This window comes from Aulonocara sp. 'chitande type north' Nkhata Bay, linkage group LG7 (assembly GCF_057382095.1).
Source record: "Aulonocara sp. 'chitande type north' Nkhata Bay isolate Kocher_YH1m ecotype deep benthic linkage group LG7, A_spYH_male_GT1.1, whole genome shotgun sequence".
NCBI lineage: Eukaryota > Metazoa > Chordata > Actinopteri > Cichliformes > Cichlidae > Aulonocara > Aulonocara sp. 'chitande type north' Nkhata Bay.
In genome coordinates, this window is record NC_141350.1 from 38,336,582 (window position 1) to 38,357,353 (window position 20,772).

General features: G+C 39.2%; 1 protein-coding gene across 1 annotated transcript in view; it reads right to left on the reverse strand.

Annotated features, from left to right (window-relative positions):
* Nucleotides 1-7,361: 7,361 nt before the first annotated feature.
* cntfr (ciliary neurotrophic factor receptor) overlaps nt 7,362-20,772 on the reverse strand; it is a 228,182-nt gene continuing 214,771 nt past the window's right edge. The window contains exons 10-11 of the mRNA XM_086300304.1: nt 13,605-13,734; nt 7,362-8,976 (exon numbers count right to left, since the gene is read on the reverse strand). Of these exons, the coding sequence (XP_086156430.1) occupies nt 8,976; nt 13,605-13,734 (131 nt within the window). The 3' untranslated portion in view covers nt 7,362-8,975. The remainder of the gene's footprint in view (nt 8,977-13,604; nt 13,735-20,772) is intronic.

Consider the following 20,772-nt stretch of genomic DNA (forward strand, 5'->3'; position numbering starts at 1 on the left):
GATGAGGTTAAATACCTGGGGTCAACCATCATAAGCAACAGACAGTACACAAGAGAGATGATAAAGAGAGTGCAGGCAGGGTGGAGTGGGTGGAGATGACTCAACAGACTGACAAAAGAGTACCATAACACAAGTACAAGAAATACCTTTTAGCAGAAAGGTGATTCAGTTCATGTGAACACACTGCTTCCTGTTCCCACTGTAAACACTGTGAAATGAACCAAACCTTTACCTGGATGACTAAGCATGCATCAAGTGTCATTTGTTTCAGTGGGACAACAAACTAAAAAGCAAACCAGGGAATTAACAGTGCTCTCACTCCAACTGCCAAACTGCCAAACACTGTTTCACTGTGCTTGGTGCTGCAGAAATATCAAAACATTTAGAGAGGAGATCAGAGTTACATATAAGGAAATGTTCCTTTCCTTTCCTTTCCTTTCCTTTCCTTTCCTTTCCTTTCCTTTCCTGTCCTTTCCTTTCCTTTCCTTTCCCTATAAATTTGCTAATACAAGTTGCCACAAGAGGGAGAAAGAGTCTACAAAATGTATCTCAACACTTTAAACGAGCACACACCCAAATAATAATAAACACCAAAGGAAATTTTATTAAAATAATAATTTCTTACTTATCACAGTGTTACATTCAGACTTCTCCATTACATACACCATAATCCAAAAATGAAAAAAAGTCTCCAAAATAATAATTTCATGCCTCTAAAATACATTTGGGCTCAAGTTTAATTAAAAGTGCATTTCTGGGGTGAATCCGCAAGGCAGAATAATTCTAATATTGAACCCCGGCTGGCGGAAAATATTAATTCTCATATTTCAAATTAGGCAAACCTGCTGAGTGGAAGGTATTTAAATAGGTGTGTCAGTTCAAATCCTGAAACTTACCATGCAATAAATTTTAATTTCACCACTCATATTAAATCCAATTTTAATAATGTCTCTATTAAAGATCCGAGATTAGATCTGTAACGACAGAGTCTAATCTCTTTTAATGGAATGCCTTTAATGTGCCAGTTTCTCTTTATTGTATCCCTGTAGATCAAATTCAATCTAGATGTGTTGGGTTTTTTTTCTACATTTATGCTCTGTCTGCCCTTTTTGTATTCTTGTCCCCCCTTTGTTACACCGAGTTCCACTTGCACATGTACTTATCTATTTTATTTTTTTCCTTTTTGAGTATTGAATGGTGCTGCAGTGCGCGTCTGCTTTGACATTTGACAGACCATTCTGCTGCACACACAAATCCTCATTTGGAAAACACAAACCTTTTGTGAAATGCTCTGGATTCTTCAGCTTCACAATGTACTGTGCGGATTTCACGGAAGGAAATGCAGACAGCTGCTAATATGATAGACTCACAATATGTGAGTCATCAAGCTTGTGCAGTGAGTTCCTTGATTGATCTAAATCTTGCCTAATTTTATCTGTTCATGGAAGGCATGCCTCAATTCTCCAAGATCCTAACAATCACAAGAATCTCCACAATTTGAGAACGAGGCTTCAATGCAGTGCTTGGCAGAAATATTAGGCCGCAATGTTCCACAGCGGCTGTGCCGAACATGACCTCTCATTTTGTGTCACTGACTTACAATTGCAGTACTTCACAGATGTCAGTGCTGTCGAGTGTTGTCATCAGCATGTGTGAGCTCGATGTGTAAGGCTGACAAGCAATTTGTGGAGCAGGCCTGTGATTGGTTGGACTCTAGATGCGAACATGATTTGTGATTCAAGCCACCTTGCCGTGCAGAAAGTCACTTCTCACGGTGAAACGTTCCTTCTTTTCCTCATTATCCATCATTTCAAGTCACTTTGTTGTGACATGAAACAAGCACCATTAATAACAATGATGACCTATTTTTGTTTTTGAGGACAGATCACAAGAAGTTGATGGCATTTGGGTTTTGCCTCATAATCAAATTCTGTTGAACAAATAGAGTGTGTGTAAGTGTTGGATGTTTCAGGTCACCCAATGACAGGGCCTAAAGAACCTGAGATGTGCGTGGGCTTGACTCAGTTAGCACCATGGGGTGACTCGCAGAGACCTAACACTCGGGTTTTGACTGTTTCAGGACCATAGACAGCGCACAGCAAGACCCACTGCCTATGCTGCCATCCAGTGGACAAATGCATGACAATTCTTTAAATAAAGTTGACTATTTTTGCTTTATTTTTTGTGGCTTGACATTAACAAATTAACACAAGACACATCAGAATCAGAATCAGAAACAGAATCAGAATCAGAATCAGAATCAGAATCAGAAACAGAAACAGAAACAGAATCAGAATCGTGTTTATTGGCCATGTATATGCGCAAACACACACAAGGAATTTGGTCCCAGGAGTAGATGGTGACTCTCAAGCACAGCAATGTAAATCACAGCAATATGTAAACGACACAATACACACACACACACACACACACACACACACACACACACACACACACACACACACACACACACACACACACACACTTACGTGTATACATATATATATATATACACATACATATGCACATATGCACACATACATACACAAAGGTGTGTAAACCAAAAATAAATAACCAATCTAAATCTTACATACATAAAATACAGGATGACAGAAATGAAATGAATACCACAGAATGTACATAAGGTGCAGCTGCAGTCTGCTAGTGGGAGCAGTGTGACAGTTTGACTGTTTAGGAGGGAAATGGCTAGGGGAAAGAAACTGTTCCTATGTCGGATGGTCCTGGTCTGCAGGCTTCTAGACCGTCTGCCACAGGGCAGCAGGTCAAAAAGTCTGTGTCCAGGGTGTGAGTTGTCTGTGAGGGGGGCGCCAATGATACCCATACAGTCTGCACCTGTCCTGTTTAGTGGCTGCACCATACCAGACTGTGATGGAGGAGCACAGGACAGACTCAATGACTGGAGTGTAGAACTGGATCAGCAGCTCCTGTGGAAGACTATACTTCCCCAGTTGTCACAGGAAGTACATCCTCTACTGGGTCTTTTTGAGGATGGAGGAGGTCTCCCACTTCAGGTCCTAGGGATGGTGGTACCAAGGACACCGGGCTGTCTGATATGGTGAGGGGGAGCAGTGTTGAGGGATGTCTCCTGAAATCCACTGTCATCTCTACAGTCTTAAGCATGTTCAGCTCCAGATTGTGCTGACTGCACCAGAGTACCAGCTGCTCAACTTCCTGCCTGCATGCAGACTCATCACCATCCTGAATGAGGCCAATGACGGTGGTGTCATCTGCAAACTTCGGGAGTTTAACAGCTGAGTTCTTGGAGATGGAGTCATTGGTGTAGAGCAGGGGTCGGCAACCCTAGGCACGCATGCCACAGCTGGCACGCGAAGGGTTAACTGATGGCACGACCATAGTTGGACTGGCCGTCGGGCATACCAGGCATTTGCTCTGTGGGCCGATGATTTATTTTTTTGTAACGGTATAAACAACGAAAGGTGGTGGATTGGCCAGCTGGATGCTGACCAGTGTGTAAAAATAACTCAGTTGTTTGGTGGTGGCTATGGCGTAGCTTCCACAGATTCAGTAACATTAGCAAGTGGTGGAGGCCAGCAGGTGGATGAGGGAAAGGGGAGGCAGGAGGAGCAGAGACCCGAGGCAGCCGCCGGTCCGAGTGTCTGTAGCTAGTGATTTCCCGCAGGTCCCTCCACACTGACGCAGGGATGTTGGTTGAGAGCCGTTCTTTCAGCTTCTGGGAGTAGATCTTTTTAGCTGCTTTGATCTCCCTGGTCAATGTGTTCCTGACCTGCTTGTACAGGGCCCTGTCACCACTTCTGCAGGTGTCCTCCTTGGCCTTAAGAAGATGTTGGATTTTTGGAGTTAACCATGGTTTATTGTTGTTGTATGTGCAAAAGGTCTTGGTTGGCACACACACATCTTCACAAAAACTGATGTATGATGTCACAGTGTCCGTCAGCTCATCCAGATTCTCAGATGCAGCTTCATGTAAAGTGTAACATGTAAAGTTCCCTTAAAATCCAGAAAAATAATTAAAATTAAAAAAGAAAATTAAAAGAAAATGTCATGTAAAACTATTTCATTTAATATGTAGGTTTTTCCAGTGTTTTCCAATAAAATAAATTTTTATCAAATTTTATTTTTTATGAAGAACAGGTGAATTATTCTCAGTAAACCATTATCTGTGAGAGGTAAACAACTCTACTGCACAATATAGTGATTGAAATGGTTTCTAATGGAATGACAAATTATGTATAAACACTGTTTATTGGGATTTTTGGTCTCTAACCCTTTTAAATAACTAAACCTGCAATGTTTATTGGATCAAACTGAGTCAGGGACATCATTGCTGTCCCCTGAGAAACATAACAGATGGGTTAGCCGTACATAAAAATTTCACAGGGGGTCACCACAGCGAGTAGCTCTGCATACTCGATTTGGCAGATTTTCACTGCGTGTAAAATAAATCACTCCAAGATCATTTTAAGTCAAAAAGTTTTAACTTTGGCACCCAATTTAAAATAATGGGAAAATGTTCTTTCCTGCAGTCCATCGTTGGCACACACTCTGCCTTTGTGAAGTTCAGATTGCTTCAGCTTTTGTTGCAATGTTGTTGTGCAGGACTGCATTGCAATGAAATATGTGTCTAATATTATTTTTCCTTCATATATGTGGATGGCAAATCACTGCAAAATTAACGCCAGCCTAACACAGTTTACTTAAGTGTCTAATAAAGTAGCAAGTGAGTGTATATTAAAGAGAGGCTGCCTTGGAGTATTCCTTGTTAGCATATCTGGCACAAAGAAAATACCTTTGAAAAGAGACTTTTTGAAGAGCAAACAACACATTGCTGCCAAAAGCAGAAGCCGTGTGCTCAGCGAGTCGTGTGCGGCGATGTTCATCTGACTTGAAAATGGTGTGAAAACTGGTGAAATAATGCTCAGAGAGAAGTTGGGTGTGCAAACGTCTTGAAATATTAGCTTAATGAGGAAGTTAGAATATTAGGAAGATGGACAAAAACAGTTTGACTGAGTGAGGCCGTGGATAGAGGGGAAGTAAGCTGAGTGTTTAAAGAGGTCAGAGCCAAAAGCCAGATCAGAAGTGATATGGACGCAGAGATCATGTCATTCATCCAGTTTTCTATGAAAGGTCAAACTAGTCATTAGAGCAGAGCAAGGCGGATGGAACTGACAGGCTCTGGATGGTACACACACACGCACACAAAGACACACACACTCTCAATACATCTGAGGTTAATATGAATCACATCATGGTTGTGGACAAAGAGAGCATGGCTAAAAACCCATCTGTGATTTAATTAAAGCTATAAAGAATGAAATGTCATCATACAGAATTATTTTTAGCTATAAAATAAAAACAATACAAAGAACACAAAGAACAGAAACCTCCGTGGTTGTGTACCCTCCTTGTTCAAGTCATGCACTGTCATTGTAAATATTAGTTGACTCCTCATTGACACTGACATTAAAAAAAAAGCAAAGGGCAGATCAGTATAAGCAGGTGGAGAAGAAAGGAATGAAAGAAAGAGTAATGAACGCGATAACTACACAAGCAGATACACTCTTGTCTGCTCTCGCACACACAGGGAACTGCAGCTGACAGCTGTTAGATGGTGTATTGATTTGTCCTCGGCCTCCAAATCGGCCTGCCAGAGCTTGTCAGTATAATGGAAGAAAGAGAGCTTGAAAGAGGGGCGAGTGAGATGGCGAGACAGCCAGAGTGAAAGCTAAAGGTCAAAAGGGAAATTTTGACCAGCCGTACCTCCAGTGCTCTGCTCATATTTCCTGTTGCATGCACATCGGTGCAGATGTTATGTATCTGTGAAGCTGCTACTTGTTTACAACCCGTCTGATCATCTCGTTTCGGCTATCAACAATGCTACAGCGTTCACAGAACTCAGCCGTTATATCTATGAGTGGCATGTCATTGTGAGAGATTAAAATGATGACACAAGTCATTAGGGAAAACTCACAGGGTGCATTGTGGAGGAAATTTCATATTTTCCACTTTTATCTCCGTGTATATTCTGCAAGCAGAATCAGCTTGCATATAAGGTTGACCTTTGCTGCACTGATCAAAACGTCCTCTTCTCCTTTGAGAAGCTCTCATCTATTCACTCTCAAATGTTAATTAGAGAACCGTGTTTGGTGAGGAACAGAGAAAGATAAGTGCACAGATGCAACCCTGGGAAATGACAGTTGGCTTTATTGGTAGACAAGGCTGAAAGGGACACAGACACAAATCCCCTGCCACCTGTTTTTCTTCCTTCCCTCTCTGCTAGGAGAGGTATAGGAGGTCGAGTGTAACTTTATTTCTTTTCTGTCTGTGAACTGTGAGTGTGCTTCCCTTTGCATGGACAGTCTGACCCACATGCATACACCAAAAACACATGAAATATTTCTGGATGAACAGCCATCCATTTTGTGCAATTATTTATAGTTTAAAAAAAATCTTCTTTTCTTCTTTTTTCCAGTCAGTTCTACAAATATACATTTCATTTTGACCTTTCTAAACATTCGGCTCCCCTAATGGGATATAGCACAATCATCAAGTCAGTTTGTCCAACACTTTTGATATCTGCAAAACTATTTTAACAACATCCCAATTTCTCTCAGATGTGGGCTGTGTGATGCACTTGGCGTAGTAGCATGGTAAAATAACATACAAAGACAAAAATAAAGCATACAGAACTACTAATGATCAGTATGTGGTCATGACCTTGTCAGCATGCTGATGATGGCATTCAAGTAAACACACTGCTGAATCTCTTGGAGTCTAAACTTAGTTTTGTTTTCCTTGTATCCTTCTGTGTATTGAGTATGAAACTGACTTTTAAAAAATGCACTCGTCAAGGTTGCTCGAACCAATGCTGCTCTCAGTGTCTTTCTGAGAATTGACACAGATCCTCTATCTTGAAATTTTTGCAATTTTGAATATTCCCCCCATAAAAAAGAAAACAAGAAGAACTATATCAAGGATAATGCATCATGCCCATAAAGTATTAAGCTTTATGACCACTCCATGCAGTGTCAGTGGAGCTTGTTAGAATCTGCAGACACTCATCTTTCAGAAACAAACTGAGAAGCAAACGACGTTACCTCTGCAAGGTCAAAAGTATCGATCTGTAAAACCTGAAATGAGGCACTGTGTGTTTATAGCTGTGTCTGGGAAGTAATTTGTCTTTACTTTAATTATAATGAAAACTTGTTGCATCTTCTTTTTTTTAACATCCCCCATTGGCACCTCACCTTCATCTTGTTTTGCCAGGAGAAAATCATCAGGATCAACCAGACGGAGCAGGAGGCATTAGTCTGCCCTCATGTGTTATAAGTTCACAAAATGAACATGAGGCCAGTGCATCGTAATTCATTGTGAAATGGTCACATTTAATGGTTGAAACCTGTCATTGTATATACATCTATAAAAAAGACCCCAGGTACAGGTTACGACATTCTACGGCTAATACATACATTATTATTAAATAATAAACTTTTTGTTCATTGTTAAAGTTACATACTGTATCATAGTTTACAAAATAGGATCAAAGAGAATTAAGCCATTAAGAATGTCTGGAGAAAAAAAAACTAAACTCCTATATGCGTCTTTTTATTATTTGTCCATAAAAAATACAATAAACACTTCAAGATTCCTGTGAATAACATAATATTAACTGGTAACTGATATTGGCTATTGAAATGTAAACTGCAAAAAGACATTTCTAATGTTTGTAAAGGCGTCAGAAGTCAGACAGCAAACTGATTTGTGTTACTGTATTTTACAGCACAGAGCAGAATGGAAAACCAACATAGCTTGTATCAGAGTTCCAGTAACCAGCTTGGCTGCCATCAATACAAAGTCAACCCCAAAATAAAAAACAACGGTGGGGAAAGAATGGTTCAGTCTCAAATCCACTTTATTTCATTTATTTTTTGTTGGTTTTTTTGTTGTCTTTTAGGTTTGTTTTTTTTTACAGTTCAGGTCGTCCTTGCCGGTTTCTCAAAGCTCTATGTAAAGCTAACTGTAAATAAGCCAGACTATGGTTATTGACTTCTCCAAAGTGTTAGTCCTCTTGTTGAAAAAACAAAAACAAAAACAAACAAAAAGAAAAAACAACAAACAACACTCTGCTCTGTCAGTTGTTGGAGATGTGCAGACTCAGAGTCTGACTGAATAAATTTGTGACTTCTTTGTTAACTGGCGGGTTGACACAAACATGGGCTGCAGGGCTTTGTCCCCAGTTTGATTCCTGTAATGGGTTTCAGCATCCATTAGATGTCACGCATACACGTGCGCACGCCCAACTTTCTGGGGGTTTCATCCCATGATGAAGACAGGCACAGGCTTCAGGAAGCTCAATGACTTGGGTGGGAACCACTTTGCTGGGGGTGTAGTGGAGTCTTTGGCATGATGATTAAGCTGTATAAGGGGCTGTAAGTATACACACAAATACACGTGCCCTATATCAGTGTGTGTCTGTGTGTGTGTGTACTGCACTGCACTGCGACTTAAGAAGAGAGTGAGTACAAAAAAGAAGAAAATAAGGTCAAAAGAGATGTCAGCTGTGGCCTTGATTCTGTTGCCAAAGAGGAGCCTCTAAAACCCAACTGAGACAAATCAGTTTAAAGCGGCTCATCAAATCCACCAGGGGGTAATGTAAGACAATAATCTTGTTTTGGTGTTTGCCTCTCAGGTCGCTGCAGTTGCTGTTGGTGATGATACCGATGACAATCTTCCAAAGTTCCTCTGTAGATTTTTCTTGGGTTTTTTTGTCAGCAAATCAAATATTCCAAAAATGCTGAGTCGCATTATCGTTGTCTAATGTCTGAATAATTTTGGTGAGTAACTGTGTGATGGACCGAAATGATCAATGCACTGTATCCTTGAAACATGTGCAAAACAGGAAAAAATACCAGCCTCCTCCTTCTTCTTCTTTGTCCTCCTACTTCACATCAGCCTTCAGCAATAAGACATTCACATCTGCAGAAAGAGGAACACAAATTAGCTTCGTCAAGCTGCACTGCATCAAAATATGAATGATCTGTCTTCTTGCCTTTCTCTTATATGTCATTCTTAATTTGTTTGCTTTTTTGGCCTTTATATTTGGTTCAGTGGGACTTTTTTTTGACTTAGCCATAACTCTGTTTGCAAAAAATGCAAATCCCCTACACATTTGTTTGTGTTTCTCTTCTAATTCTTGGCAGGTAGCTGCACACTAGTGTGACTTCTCCAATCCTGTTGTGCATATGTGGCTCAACTGGCAGGATGGCAAAAGAGGACAGTTTTTCTCTTTTTGCGTTGTGTGAAGTTATTACACATTTAAAATCAGTGGGTAAAATGGGCAAAAACAACATCACAGTGACATGTGTATTAGGCATTGGGTCATAACTACAGGGAGTGCAGAATTATTAGGCAAGTTGTATTTTTGAGGAATAATTTTATTATTGAACAACAACCATGTTCTCAATGAACCCAAAAAACTCATTAATATCAAAGCTGAATGTTTTTGGAAGTAGTTTTTAGTTTGTTTTTAGTTTTAGCTATTTTAGGGGGATATCTGTGTGTGCAGGTGACTATTACTGTGCATAATTATTAGGCAACTTAACAAAAAACAAATATATACCCATTTCAATTATTTATTTTTACCAGTGAAACCAATATAACATCTCCACATTCACAAATATACATTTCTGACATTCAAAAACAAAACAAAAACAAATCAGCGACCAATATAGCCACCTTTCTTTGCAAGGACACTCAAAAGCCTGCCATCCATGGATTCTGTCAGTGTTTTGATCTGTTCACCATCAACATTGCGTGCAGCAGCAACCACAGCCTCCCAGACACTGTTCAGAGAGGTGTACTGTTTTCCCTCCTTGTAAATCTCACATTTGATGATGGACCACAGGTTCTCAATGGGGTTCAGATCAGGTGAACAAGGTGGCCATGTCATTAGTTTTTCTTCTTTTATACCCTTTCTTACCAGCCACGCTGTGGAGTACTTGGACGCGTGTGATGGAGCATTGTCCTGCATGAAAATCATGTTTTTCTTGAAGGATGCAGACTTCTTCCTGTACCACTGCTTGAAGAAGGTGTCTTCCAGAAACTGGCAGTAGGACTGGGAGTTGAGCTTGACTCCATCCTCAACCCGAAAAGGCCCCACAAGCTCATCTTTGATGATACCAGCCCAAACCAGTACTCCACCTCCACCTTGCTGGCGTCTGAGTCGGACTGGAGCTCTCTGCCCTTTACCAATCCAGCCACGGGCCCATCCATCTGGCCCATCAAGACTCACTCTCATTTCATCAGTCCATAAAACCTTAGAAAAACCAGTCTTGAGATATTTCTTGGCCCAGTCTTGACGTTTCAGCTTGTGTGTCTTGTTCAGTGGTGGTCGTCTTTCAGCCTTTCTTACCTTGGCCATGTCTCTGAGTATTGCACACCTTGTGCTTTTGGGCACTCCAGTGATGTTGCAGCTCTGAAATATGGCCAAACTGGTGGCAAGTGGCATCTTGGCAGCTGCACGCTTGACTTTTCTCAGTTCATGGGCAGTTATTTTGCACCTTGGTTTTTCCACACGCTTCTTGCGACCCTGTTGACTATTTTGAATGAAATGCTTGATTGTTCGATGATCACGCTTCAGAAGCTTTGCAATTTTGAGACTGCTGCATCCCTCTGCAAGATATCTCACTATTTTTGACTTTTCTGAGCCTGTCAAGTCCTTCTTTTGACCCATTTTGCCAAAGGAAAGGACGTTGCCTAATAATTATGCACACCTGATATAGGGTGTTGATGTCATTAGACCACACCCCTTCTCATTACAGAGATGCACATCACCTAATATGCTTAATTGGTAGTAGGCTTTCGAGCCTATACAGCTTGGAGTAAGACAACATGCATGAAGAGGATGATGTGGACAAAATACTCATTTGCCTAATAATTCTGCACTCCCTGTAGTGTCTGTAAAAGCACTTGGATACTAAACACATCTCCATAATGCTTGTGGCAAGGAAAAGAATAATGCTCCCAAAGTCAATTAAGCTATTAGTTGGAACAGTAATGAGTTAATTTCCTTAGTAAGTTATGATATAATGTAACATAAGGGATTAATCCTTAATAGCAGTAACAGCATCAGCTCGTAATGTTATGAGCTGCTTTTCATTTTTTAAACACTGCACAAGACTGCACTTTCGTTGAGCTGCCATCAACTCAACCATCTAAAACATAATAAGGGGCTTCTAACAGCTTTTGTGTAAGAAACCAAAGATGTTGGGACTCAAACTATATGACTTGAGCCAGCCCTCATTTCTTCACAATAAACAAAACAAAACACTCACAAAATTGTTCTCCAGGCTTTCTGAAGCTCTTTTCAAATTTTTCTTTGGACATGGGTGCTTTCCCCCTTATTTTTAGTCTGATACAAGGATTGGAATGAGAATGAGTGAAAAAAGCAGCCAATGTCATTTTCAGAGGGTTTTTTTTCCACACTTAACACTAATCTATGAACCATTCAAGCATAAAACGGTACCTAATACGGATGAACCAATGTTGTGTCTCCAGACAACTTAGTAAAGAACCAACTTTAAATTGTACCATTAGGTCTTTTGTTACTAGCAGTAAAGCTGCCTGTCATAAAACCATAAAACCTGTTCCTAATTCTTTAAGATAAGATAACCTGTATTTGTCCCACATGTGGGAAATTTGTTAGTTTGTTAGTTTAGTTGAGTTAATAAAAAATATAGTTATGGGCTGTTATAATAACAGTTTTAAAGGCATAAAATAATGTTTCTGCACCAACAAAGTGATTCCCAAAGAGCTATTAGCTGAAAACTTGATATATCCTCACAAGGTGTGTAGTGCATCCTTAAGAAATGTGAGAAAACTTGACAAGTTGAGTGCAAGAGACTTGGCAGCCCTAAAAAGCTACCTAGACCATATGAACAGTGTGTGAAAGTCATGTCCTTAACTAATAGGAAACATTCAAGTAAAGACCTGACACAGGATCTGACAGATGAATCAGACACTTCAGCTGATCCATCAATACTGGCATACGTGGATAGAACAATTCATAACTGAAAACTATCAGTCATTGATTGGCCTTCCCAGAGCTCAGACCTGATAAATGGGATGGTACTTAGTTGGAGTAGAAAAGCATTACATAAGTGCTCAAAGCACTTTTTATTACCTAATTTGTAGCCAACATCAAAAGAAGAGCTTTAAATGTCATTCAAGGAGCCTGAAGAACTAGACTACTTCAAAACTACTTAAAGAAATTAGAAGAAACATTGCCTAAAGGAACTCAAGCTTTGTTAAAGAATAAAGCAACTTGAAATGTTCGTTACAATTGTACAAACTTTTGTTTCCTTATATATTTTGTATTTTCATGTGTGTTTGCACATTTCAATGAATTGCATCACCAGCTTCCAATTCCTATAGGAATTAAGTTGTTTAAGACTCTTACACAATACTATATAATTGTACTGATAATAATTTCCTATAATTTGCAATAATTCTCTACATATTTCCAGAGTATTTTCTAATTGTGTCGTCTAATTTGTCTGTCACCCTTTCTGCTTCCCTTTGTTGTTATAGAGTTATTAATCCTTTGGTGTGTATCTGTTGACATGGAAATGTTGACATCTTTTGAAATGGAGTGTGCTTGTAACTCTAAAACAAATTAGAACAGATTCCCATTTGGACCTGCACATACAGGCTGCATGGGAGGGGAACTGGCATGAAAGTGCCTTAATTGTATTCAACCATTCCACTTGCAGCGGGTGTTCAGCTGGAGAAGCGTCCATGTTTAATGTATTTTTGTTAAAGTGTTATTGGTATAAAGCTGTCGCTAATCTTTTGATTAAAGTAAAAAGAAAAAAATACAACTTCTACGCATGGTTTCATTAATTTTAGATTGTATATATTTATTTTTTAGCATTTAGATAAAATATGAGTTCATCAGAAGGACTGCTCAGGTCGAGCCGTTTGGAGCCAAAGTTAGAAAAACAAGGATGAGATGATTTGGACATGTGTAGAGGAGCGATAGTGGATATACTGGAGAAAGAATGTTGACTATGGAACGGCCAGGTGGGAGAAGATGAGGAAGACTATAGCAAACATTCATGGATGTAGTGAAGCAGGACAAGCTGAGGGTTGGTGTGACAAAAAAGTACTATGGATAGGGAGATTATCTGCTGTGGTAACCCCTAAACAGGGCAGCCAAAATTCAGTTCAATTCAATTCAGTTTTATTTATATAGTGCCAAATCACAACAACAGTCGCCTCAAGGCAAAAGAAGAATAAGAAATCTAAACCTTTAGCGTTACTATTTCAACAGGATTTAAAGAGTTAACTACCCAGATGTTACAGCTCCTGGTCCATTAAACATGCTCATGTAAACAGAACATATAAATATATGTCATATAAACACATAAACAGACATGCATCGACCTGCCAATACATGAGTGAGCAATTGAGTTACTAATCAATTTGAAAACTGGATCATGTAGACTAAGGAGTCTACATGGTGTATCTATGTATATGTATATACATAAGTGATGTGTATATATGTGTATGTGTATGTGTGTGTGTATCCGGGTGTTGTCGCTCACCACATAAGCAGCAGCAGCAGCATTCCTAACAGCAAACGGGAGAAAAATGTGATGACCGTGGCAGCTCCTCCCACTGGAGGTTCAGCCTTCTGTGGTGCGTTGGAGCATGGCATGGGGGAGGTCTTAGTCTCTGTAGAAAATTTATCAGAAGACACAATAAACCTTAGGAACATATTTTAATTAACAATTGCAATCCTTGGTGAGTTTTATCATTTCTCTGTGTGTTTATTTATTAATTTTATTGGGCTAACACAGTGCACAATACTTCTGTCCCTATGTGTGAAAAACATAAAAAAATGACATGCTGATGAATGGATGCTGAAAAGTGCTCATCACACCAGGAAGAACCAAGCAGAAAGGAAAATACAGTGAAGAGCAAAATCAATTGTAATCTGCACAAGCAATCAATATAGAACTTGTCAAGGCAGTTATGAAGTGAGCTGGAATAAAAAAAAAATCCCCTCCATGCTAAAGCCGCAGGGAAACGGGGCAAAGAAAGGACGGGGAACAAAGTATATAGATGAAATATGGAGAAACTGGAACGGAAACAGACGGCAAGGTAAAAAACCCCGAGGTAAAGCAGGCGGGGAATACAGCATGAGGTGGATAGAAAGAGTGAAAAATAAAGGAAATGTGCAATAAGGTAGTTAATATATTGCTGATAATAGTCAATTGCACAGCTAGAAAATCTATCCATTTATACCCAACTGTAATACAAAGCCGTAGAACAACTGGATTCACAAAAACTCTTTTGACTGCACCAGGGCTTGACTAATACTTTGCATGGCTTCACATTTCAGAATAACAAATCAGTAAAGATTAAAAAAAAAGAAAAAAAAGAGAAAGACAGATAGAAAAAAAGGTCTCAGCAGCTTAGTAGCAGAAGCAAGTGAATTTTAATACAATCGGCATGCAATTTTCTTAAAAGATCTACTGACTTGTACAGTCTGGTGAGTGCAAAAAGTGTATATTCAATTACGGAAACATTAAAAAGTTATGATACTCTTGTATATTTTCAGCTAATCCAATTACGCTCAAGCGTACGAGAGTGAGAGAGGCACTTAACATCTTGTGGCAAACATAAATATGCTGAAAATCACTATGTGCTTAGGCATTTTTTAGTGCTTCGGTTTTTCATTGCTCGACAAATAAAAATATCACAGTTTAATGCTTTAGAAAACGGGACCTCTGCTACAGCTGCAGGCAGCACAGTAGATATTAACTGGTGCACAACGTTTGCACTCATTCTTTTTTTAGCGAAGAGAGAATATGATTTCCCTCTTCTTGCAATTAATGACTGTTGTATAGTACTGCGATGGGAGTTGGGAGATATTAGAGGGAAGCAACCAGGTGTGAAATGGCAAGAGAGAAACGAAGGGGGGGGGGGGGGAGGTAGGACGCATTTAACATGTTCAGCAGCTCAGTGCAATACTTCCTGCCTGGAGCAAAACATTGTGCTTTGGAGTGACAGAGGAAATAAAAATTATGCAGAAAATAATGTGCCTGTGACAAGGAAATACAGTCATGGGGTGTATGCTGATGTAACAAGCTAGGTGAGGACAGGTAAACATAGCAGATGAGACAGTGATGTGATGAAGAATGGAGGAAGAGGCTAAGAAAAGCAGAAAGACGAGGAGGACAAAAAGCTAATGAGATGAGAAAATTGCTGAACGACTCGAACTCCAAGCACGCTGCATGTTTATGCAAATACTGTTGATGTGTGAGGTGCTAGGATATCCTAATCCAAAATACACACATGAAAGTGGTGTCTGTTATCATCCAGAAGTGTAGAGTTTCTGTTTTGGAGATTAGATTGGGCTTTTTTGTCCCCCTTGCTGCTGTATTTGTGGGTCAATGAAGTCATTTCAGCAGAGTGGCAAACAAGGTGGCATAAATTATGAATCTAAATTATGAATCCCCGAAACAGTTTGGAATGGCAAAGCAGCTACTATTGTAAAGAACTTATGTCATATGTTTTTTATATTTACATTGGGATCACCTTCGAACAGATTATGCAACACTATCTGTTGACTTTGACACTCTGCTTCACCTTAGCAATTTTTACTATAAGTTTACACAAACTGTAGTGCTTTTCAGAGTGAGTATACAGAAGAAGAGGATCTTAAAGCATTTATGCAGGGTTCAGCCTGGTTGCCTTTTAATAGATACTCCTGTTCTACTATAAGGCATGAAACAGAAGCCATACATTTATAAATAGCCCCAGACATGAAATACACAAACTAATATACAGTGCCAGACAGTGTCCAGTTTCTGTCTCACACGCTGGGTGAGGCACCAACTTATATCTTAGATGCAATGCCTCGGCTAATCCGCTCTTCTTGGAATGTGGTCGCTAAGCAATGGCCCAGTCACAGAGGATGGGATCCTTAAATGTCTCTTGCCTGCCCCCCATGCTATCCTTCTGATTCAAAGCTGCTCTGTGACGATGCTGGGAAACAGAACAGCCACTTAGGTTCAACTGGCAGCTACTTTTGCATGATGTATAGGTGACTCTCTGTTGTTGGGGGGAGGGGTGGGGTGTTAGAAAGGAGAACACAAAATGTGGTACACGGACAGTGGAGAAGAAAAGGAGAATGTGTAACTGCGTGTTAAGACTCCGAGCAAGACAATCAATAAGTCACAGGAAGTCTGTTGATTTACTATTCGGCTGAGCAGCCAGAAAATATTGGTGAGTGTGGAGATGTTAACAAGTTGGTCAGCTAAAAGTAGCAGGCCTTGGCTACATTTTATTTTGTGTGTGTGTGTTTACGAATCATAGACAGGAATCAGATATCGTCTCTGTTTCCTTATTGCCTCATTGCATGGTTCTACTTCAGTAGTCCCATTCTGCTGTTCTGGACTGCTATTCAACTTTGCTTTTTGTTTTGTTTTTGTTTTGCAGCATTATCCATTTGCACTGTGAAGCACCAAACAATCCGTTCCACAGTATTTGAGCATTTCTGAATCTGAGCAGTCTCTTGGCCTGGACATTACATCGTATTACTTCTATCAGCAGCCACACTATCAGTAAATACTAGCATTTTCCATTGGCAGCCATTCAGGCACATGGCGTGACATTGCTGTTTTTTTCCTTATTCATACATTTTTTTCTTTTCCAAAACTGTGCAGGCTCTTTCAGACATTTTCTGGCCTAATCTGGCTTCTCTGTTCCTGAGTGTAACCAGTGGTTTGCACATTGGTGTAAACCCTCTTTGTTAACATATATAAATCTTAACCATGGAAAGAATTCTGTGATCATCCACTTGATTTTTGTGTTTTTTCAGGCCTTTTTGGTAATCCTGAGCTTGCCAGTGCATTCATTCTTTTAAGAATGCATACCAAATTTGAATGCAACCTCACAAAGTCATCACTTCATATTAATTATACATTTGATTTATCATGAAATGACAAGGAAACAGACCTAACCTGGCCATTAAACCCCTGTTCAGTGAACAGTCCAATTACTTTTGAGTCTCTGAATAGGGAGCACTTTATAGAAAAATGAAGTCTGAACTTCAATCATCTCTTGTTTGCTTGCTTTTAAATCCAGTGTTTATGGTGTACAGATGCAAGTTTACAAAAAAGTGTCCAAAAAAAGACTATATAACTCATTATTTATATAATCTGTTACAGTTTTTACAAACAAGCAAACAAAGAACAGTGTACAGATCACAGATCAGCTGGAATGACAGCCAAATCTGAATGTAATTAGTGATCGAGTAAGAGTAACATTTGTAAAGGAAAGTAGAAAAAGGCCAGAAAGAAAAGCTAGAAATTAATATGAGTGAGAATAAGAGAGAAGTGAGAAGGGAAGGAAAAGAAATGGAGAGAAAAAAGAGAGCTAGAGGCAAGATGGAGAAGGATAGGGGAAGAGAAACAGGACAAGGGGAGAGGGAAGGGAAGCAGAGAAGCGGCAGCTGGATCGAGAAGGAGCATGAGGAGAATCCCAATAACCTCCTGTTCTCCGTCTCCACGAGACCAAGAATAATACACTGTGTACTGACTGAGTGTTTATATGTGTGTGCGTCTGTGTATACACTACAGGTTATCAAACTGAAGGACTCTCTGTGTGTGTGGGTGTGTTTGTGCTGATGTGTTTGTGGCTCACAGAGTATTGGAGGAGGCTGCATGTTGTGAGTGTGTCTTTCAGCATTAGTGTTTGTGTGTTGCCAGGTATGTGTGAGCTCATTTAGTGCTGAATGTGACGATGATTGTGCAGTGCTACTCTTTGCCAAGAGGAGTCAGTATTCTACCGTAAAACCATTACGTTTTAACAGACTCTCAGAAAGACAAAGAGAAGCACAGACAGACAGACTTTGCCCCTTAGAGAAATTAGTGTCAAATTATTGGCTTCAGAAGTGAGTGAAAGAAAATAATGGTAAACCCACATTAAAAATGTTTTAAACAGACAAATACAAATGCATAAATACACATAAACCCAACAATGCAACAACATCCACCAAACCATTATAGCACTATGGTTTGGAAAACTCGGGGGAACAAAATGAAAGTTTCTGTAGTGTATTGGTGTGAGTGCTCTGTAATAAATTACAGCAAACGAAATTAATATATCATAAATTCAGAGCTTTCCTCATGTGGAGCATTAAGTGAATAGTTTGACATTTTAGGAAATATGCTTATTTGCCTTCTGCCTCAGAGTTAGCTGAGATGATCAATACTACTATCATTGCCTGTTCAGTCTAATAATACAGCTTGCTAATGATCACACATCTCATTTGCTTACACTGGATGTAAAGATGACGAGGAGCAGCATTATGTGAGGGTTATCTCAAGGACAGTCTTTTTTTGTCAAATAGCAGTTTAACCCAGGGAAGCGATCAATTTACTACTCTTGATGAAAAAGAGGTGTTGTAGAAGAACCATATGGTCATATGGTCAAAAACTCTTGACTTTTAAGTGACTCTTTAAATCATGGAAGCATGTAGGTAGCATGTAGGCTGTTGTCTGTTTTTGGAAATCTGTTATAACGAAGAAGGTTGTATCTGAGTTAGAAACTAAGAACCCATCATGCTCACAGAGTGGCAAGAAGTCAGAGTCAAACCTGGCTTGCCTTGAAGCACTCCCTACTTTATCATCTTTATACCTTTTAATGGGACCATAAATTAGAAAATGAATATCATGCAGTATTAAATAAGAATTGAAACTAGTGATTAAGACCATAAACTCACCAGGAAAATGTTACTGCAATCAAGTGAGCAATAGGGTTATTCGATCATAAATCGTAAAGCCAGACATCTTACTGGCAAGCAGATACCCCCTGCTGGTCATTCAAAGAATGCAAGTTTGAGGCGCTTTGAGGAAGCTGTGTCCATTTTTCTACATATTTTGTAAGAACTAAGTCGCTTTCTACTGAGTTATATAGTTGTAATGCTAATACTACTACTACTACTGCTACTACTAATAATAATAATAATAGTAGAAGTAGTATCATACTATACTACTTATATTATACTACATACAATTGTGGAAATAGCAACCTTACATTTTTTTGCTACAATCTGTGAGTTGTTTTTTTAATTAATATTTTATCAGCTTTGTAATAAACTTTCTAGGGCTAGTAATATATTTTCATATTATTGAATAATCTAACACATTTTGCAGACCTGCATCAATGTCTGTGCTTGCCTGTCTGATACAGTACGCACAGTTTAAAGTTGATCTTGGTGGTTAGTTTCAAGATGTAACATATCGATAATAGAAGCTTTCTCAGCCCGAGTGCTTTCACGTTATGTTCTTTTAAGTTGCATAATTTAATACTGCAGATGTACACATTGCCAGTAGACCTACTAAGGATATATTTCTGCCCTAGCCACTTCAGCTTAGAGGGTCCACAGACAATGTAATATTCCAGTTTTATACAGTTTTTCCTCTGCATGACATTTAAAAATGATCTGTTTTTGCTAACTTCAAAAGATTAAAAGTACTGTTGCTGTAACATAGATGTATACTAATAGTGTGTCCTTTGACATTAATATAGGGTATTGATAAATTTGCCCACTTGCAATTTAAGCTGCTTTAGTGTGCCCACAGGTGCTGCACAAATATAAGCTACTTTGCAACCCACCTTCACACCAGCCCCACATTTCATGCCACATTTCATATCAGCTGTCATGTTCTGCTCTAATTTTTTGTTCTGCTAATTTTTGCTTCATGCTTTTTGTGTTCTGTGGTAGGGCAGTGAGGTCATAAGGAGAGTGTCACTGAACCATACCACCAAACATAAATTAATGTCCTATAGGGGTCCTGACTGAACACTCATCTAGTGAGTAAATACTCCCTACATCTGCAAGACTAAAATGGAAATCGTCCAAATCCTTGTCTGCTTCTTTTTTTCATTCAACCATTTCTTCTTTCCTCCATCAGTGTGATGTGAAGATGGTGCAGAGACAAGTATTTGGGCCTTGAATAGGTGTCTTGCTGAAGGTCTTCAGAAAGTTTTGAAGATATTAATTTCACAAGTGAGTCGTCCTTTGTCTTTGCTATATGCTCAAGTGGTGCCAACTAAATAATTCCCAGAGACTGTTTTTGTCACAGTCACTGAGTATAGTGTCCAGTCAACACATACACACGCACACACACACAAAATCCAATATCCATAATGAATTTTTTAATATATATGATCTGCCAGAAGTTGACATTTTTTTGACAACATAAGAGCACTTTTTTGGTTTTGGTTTTTTTTTAAAGGAAGGGCTCAGGTACTTAGGTTGATGTGTGTCGATTTGTCTCGAGGCAGATGGGTCTTATAGCTTAGACTGTAATAAAAATTCAGAGCTATCAAATGCTTATAGTGTACTCTGTTTAATCATTAAGAAAGTTATTAACTAAAATTAATTTCATACCTAAATGCTTCAGAAAATTTACTGTGAAAGCCACAGGCAAGAGGAACAATGTCGAGAATGTTATTGGAATACTATATTATGCTATGACAATGATTCCTCCAGCCAACAGACTACAATCTCATTTAACTTTTAGTGTTAACCTTTGTTCACTACTAACTTCACAACTACACATGAGCCATCTTAACATGTTAACATACTACTGAGCTCACTATGTTTTACATGCTATTATTTTTATTTTATCCCTCTATCCTTTCAGTCATGCCAGTGCTGTAGCTCATTAGAGTAAGCTGCTGAATGTGGGAAAT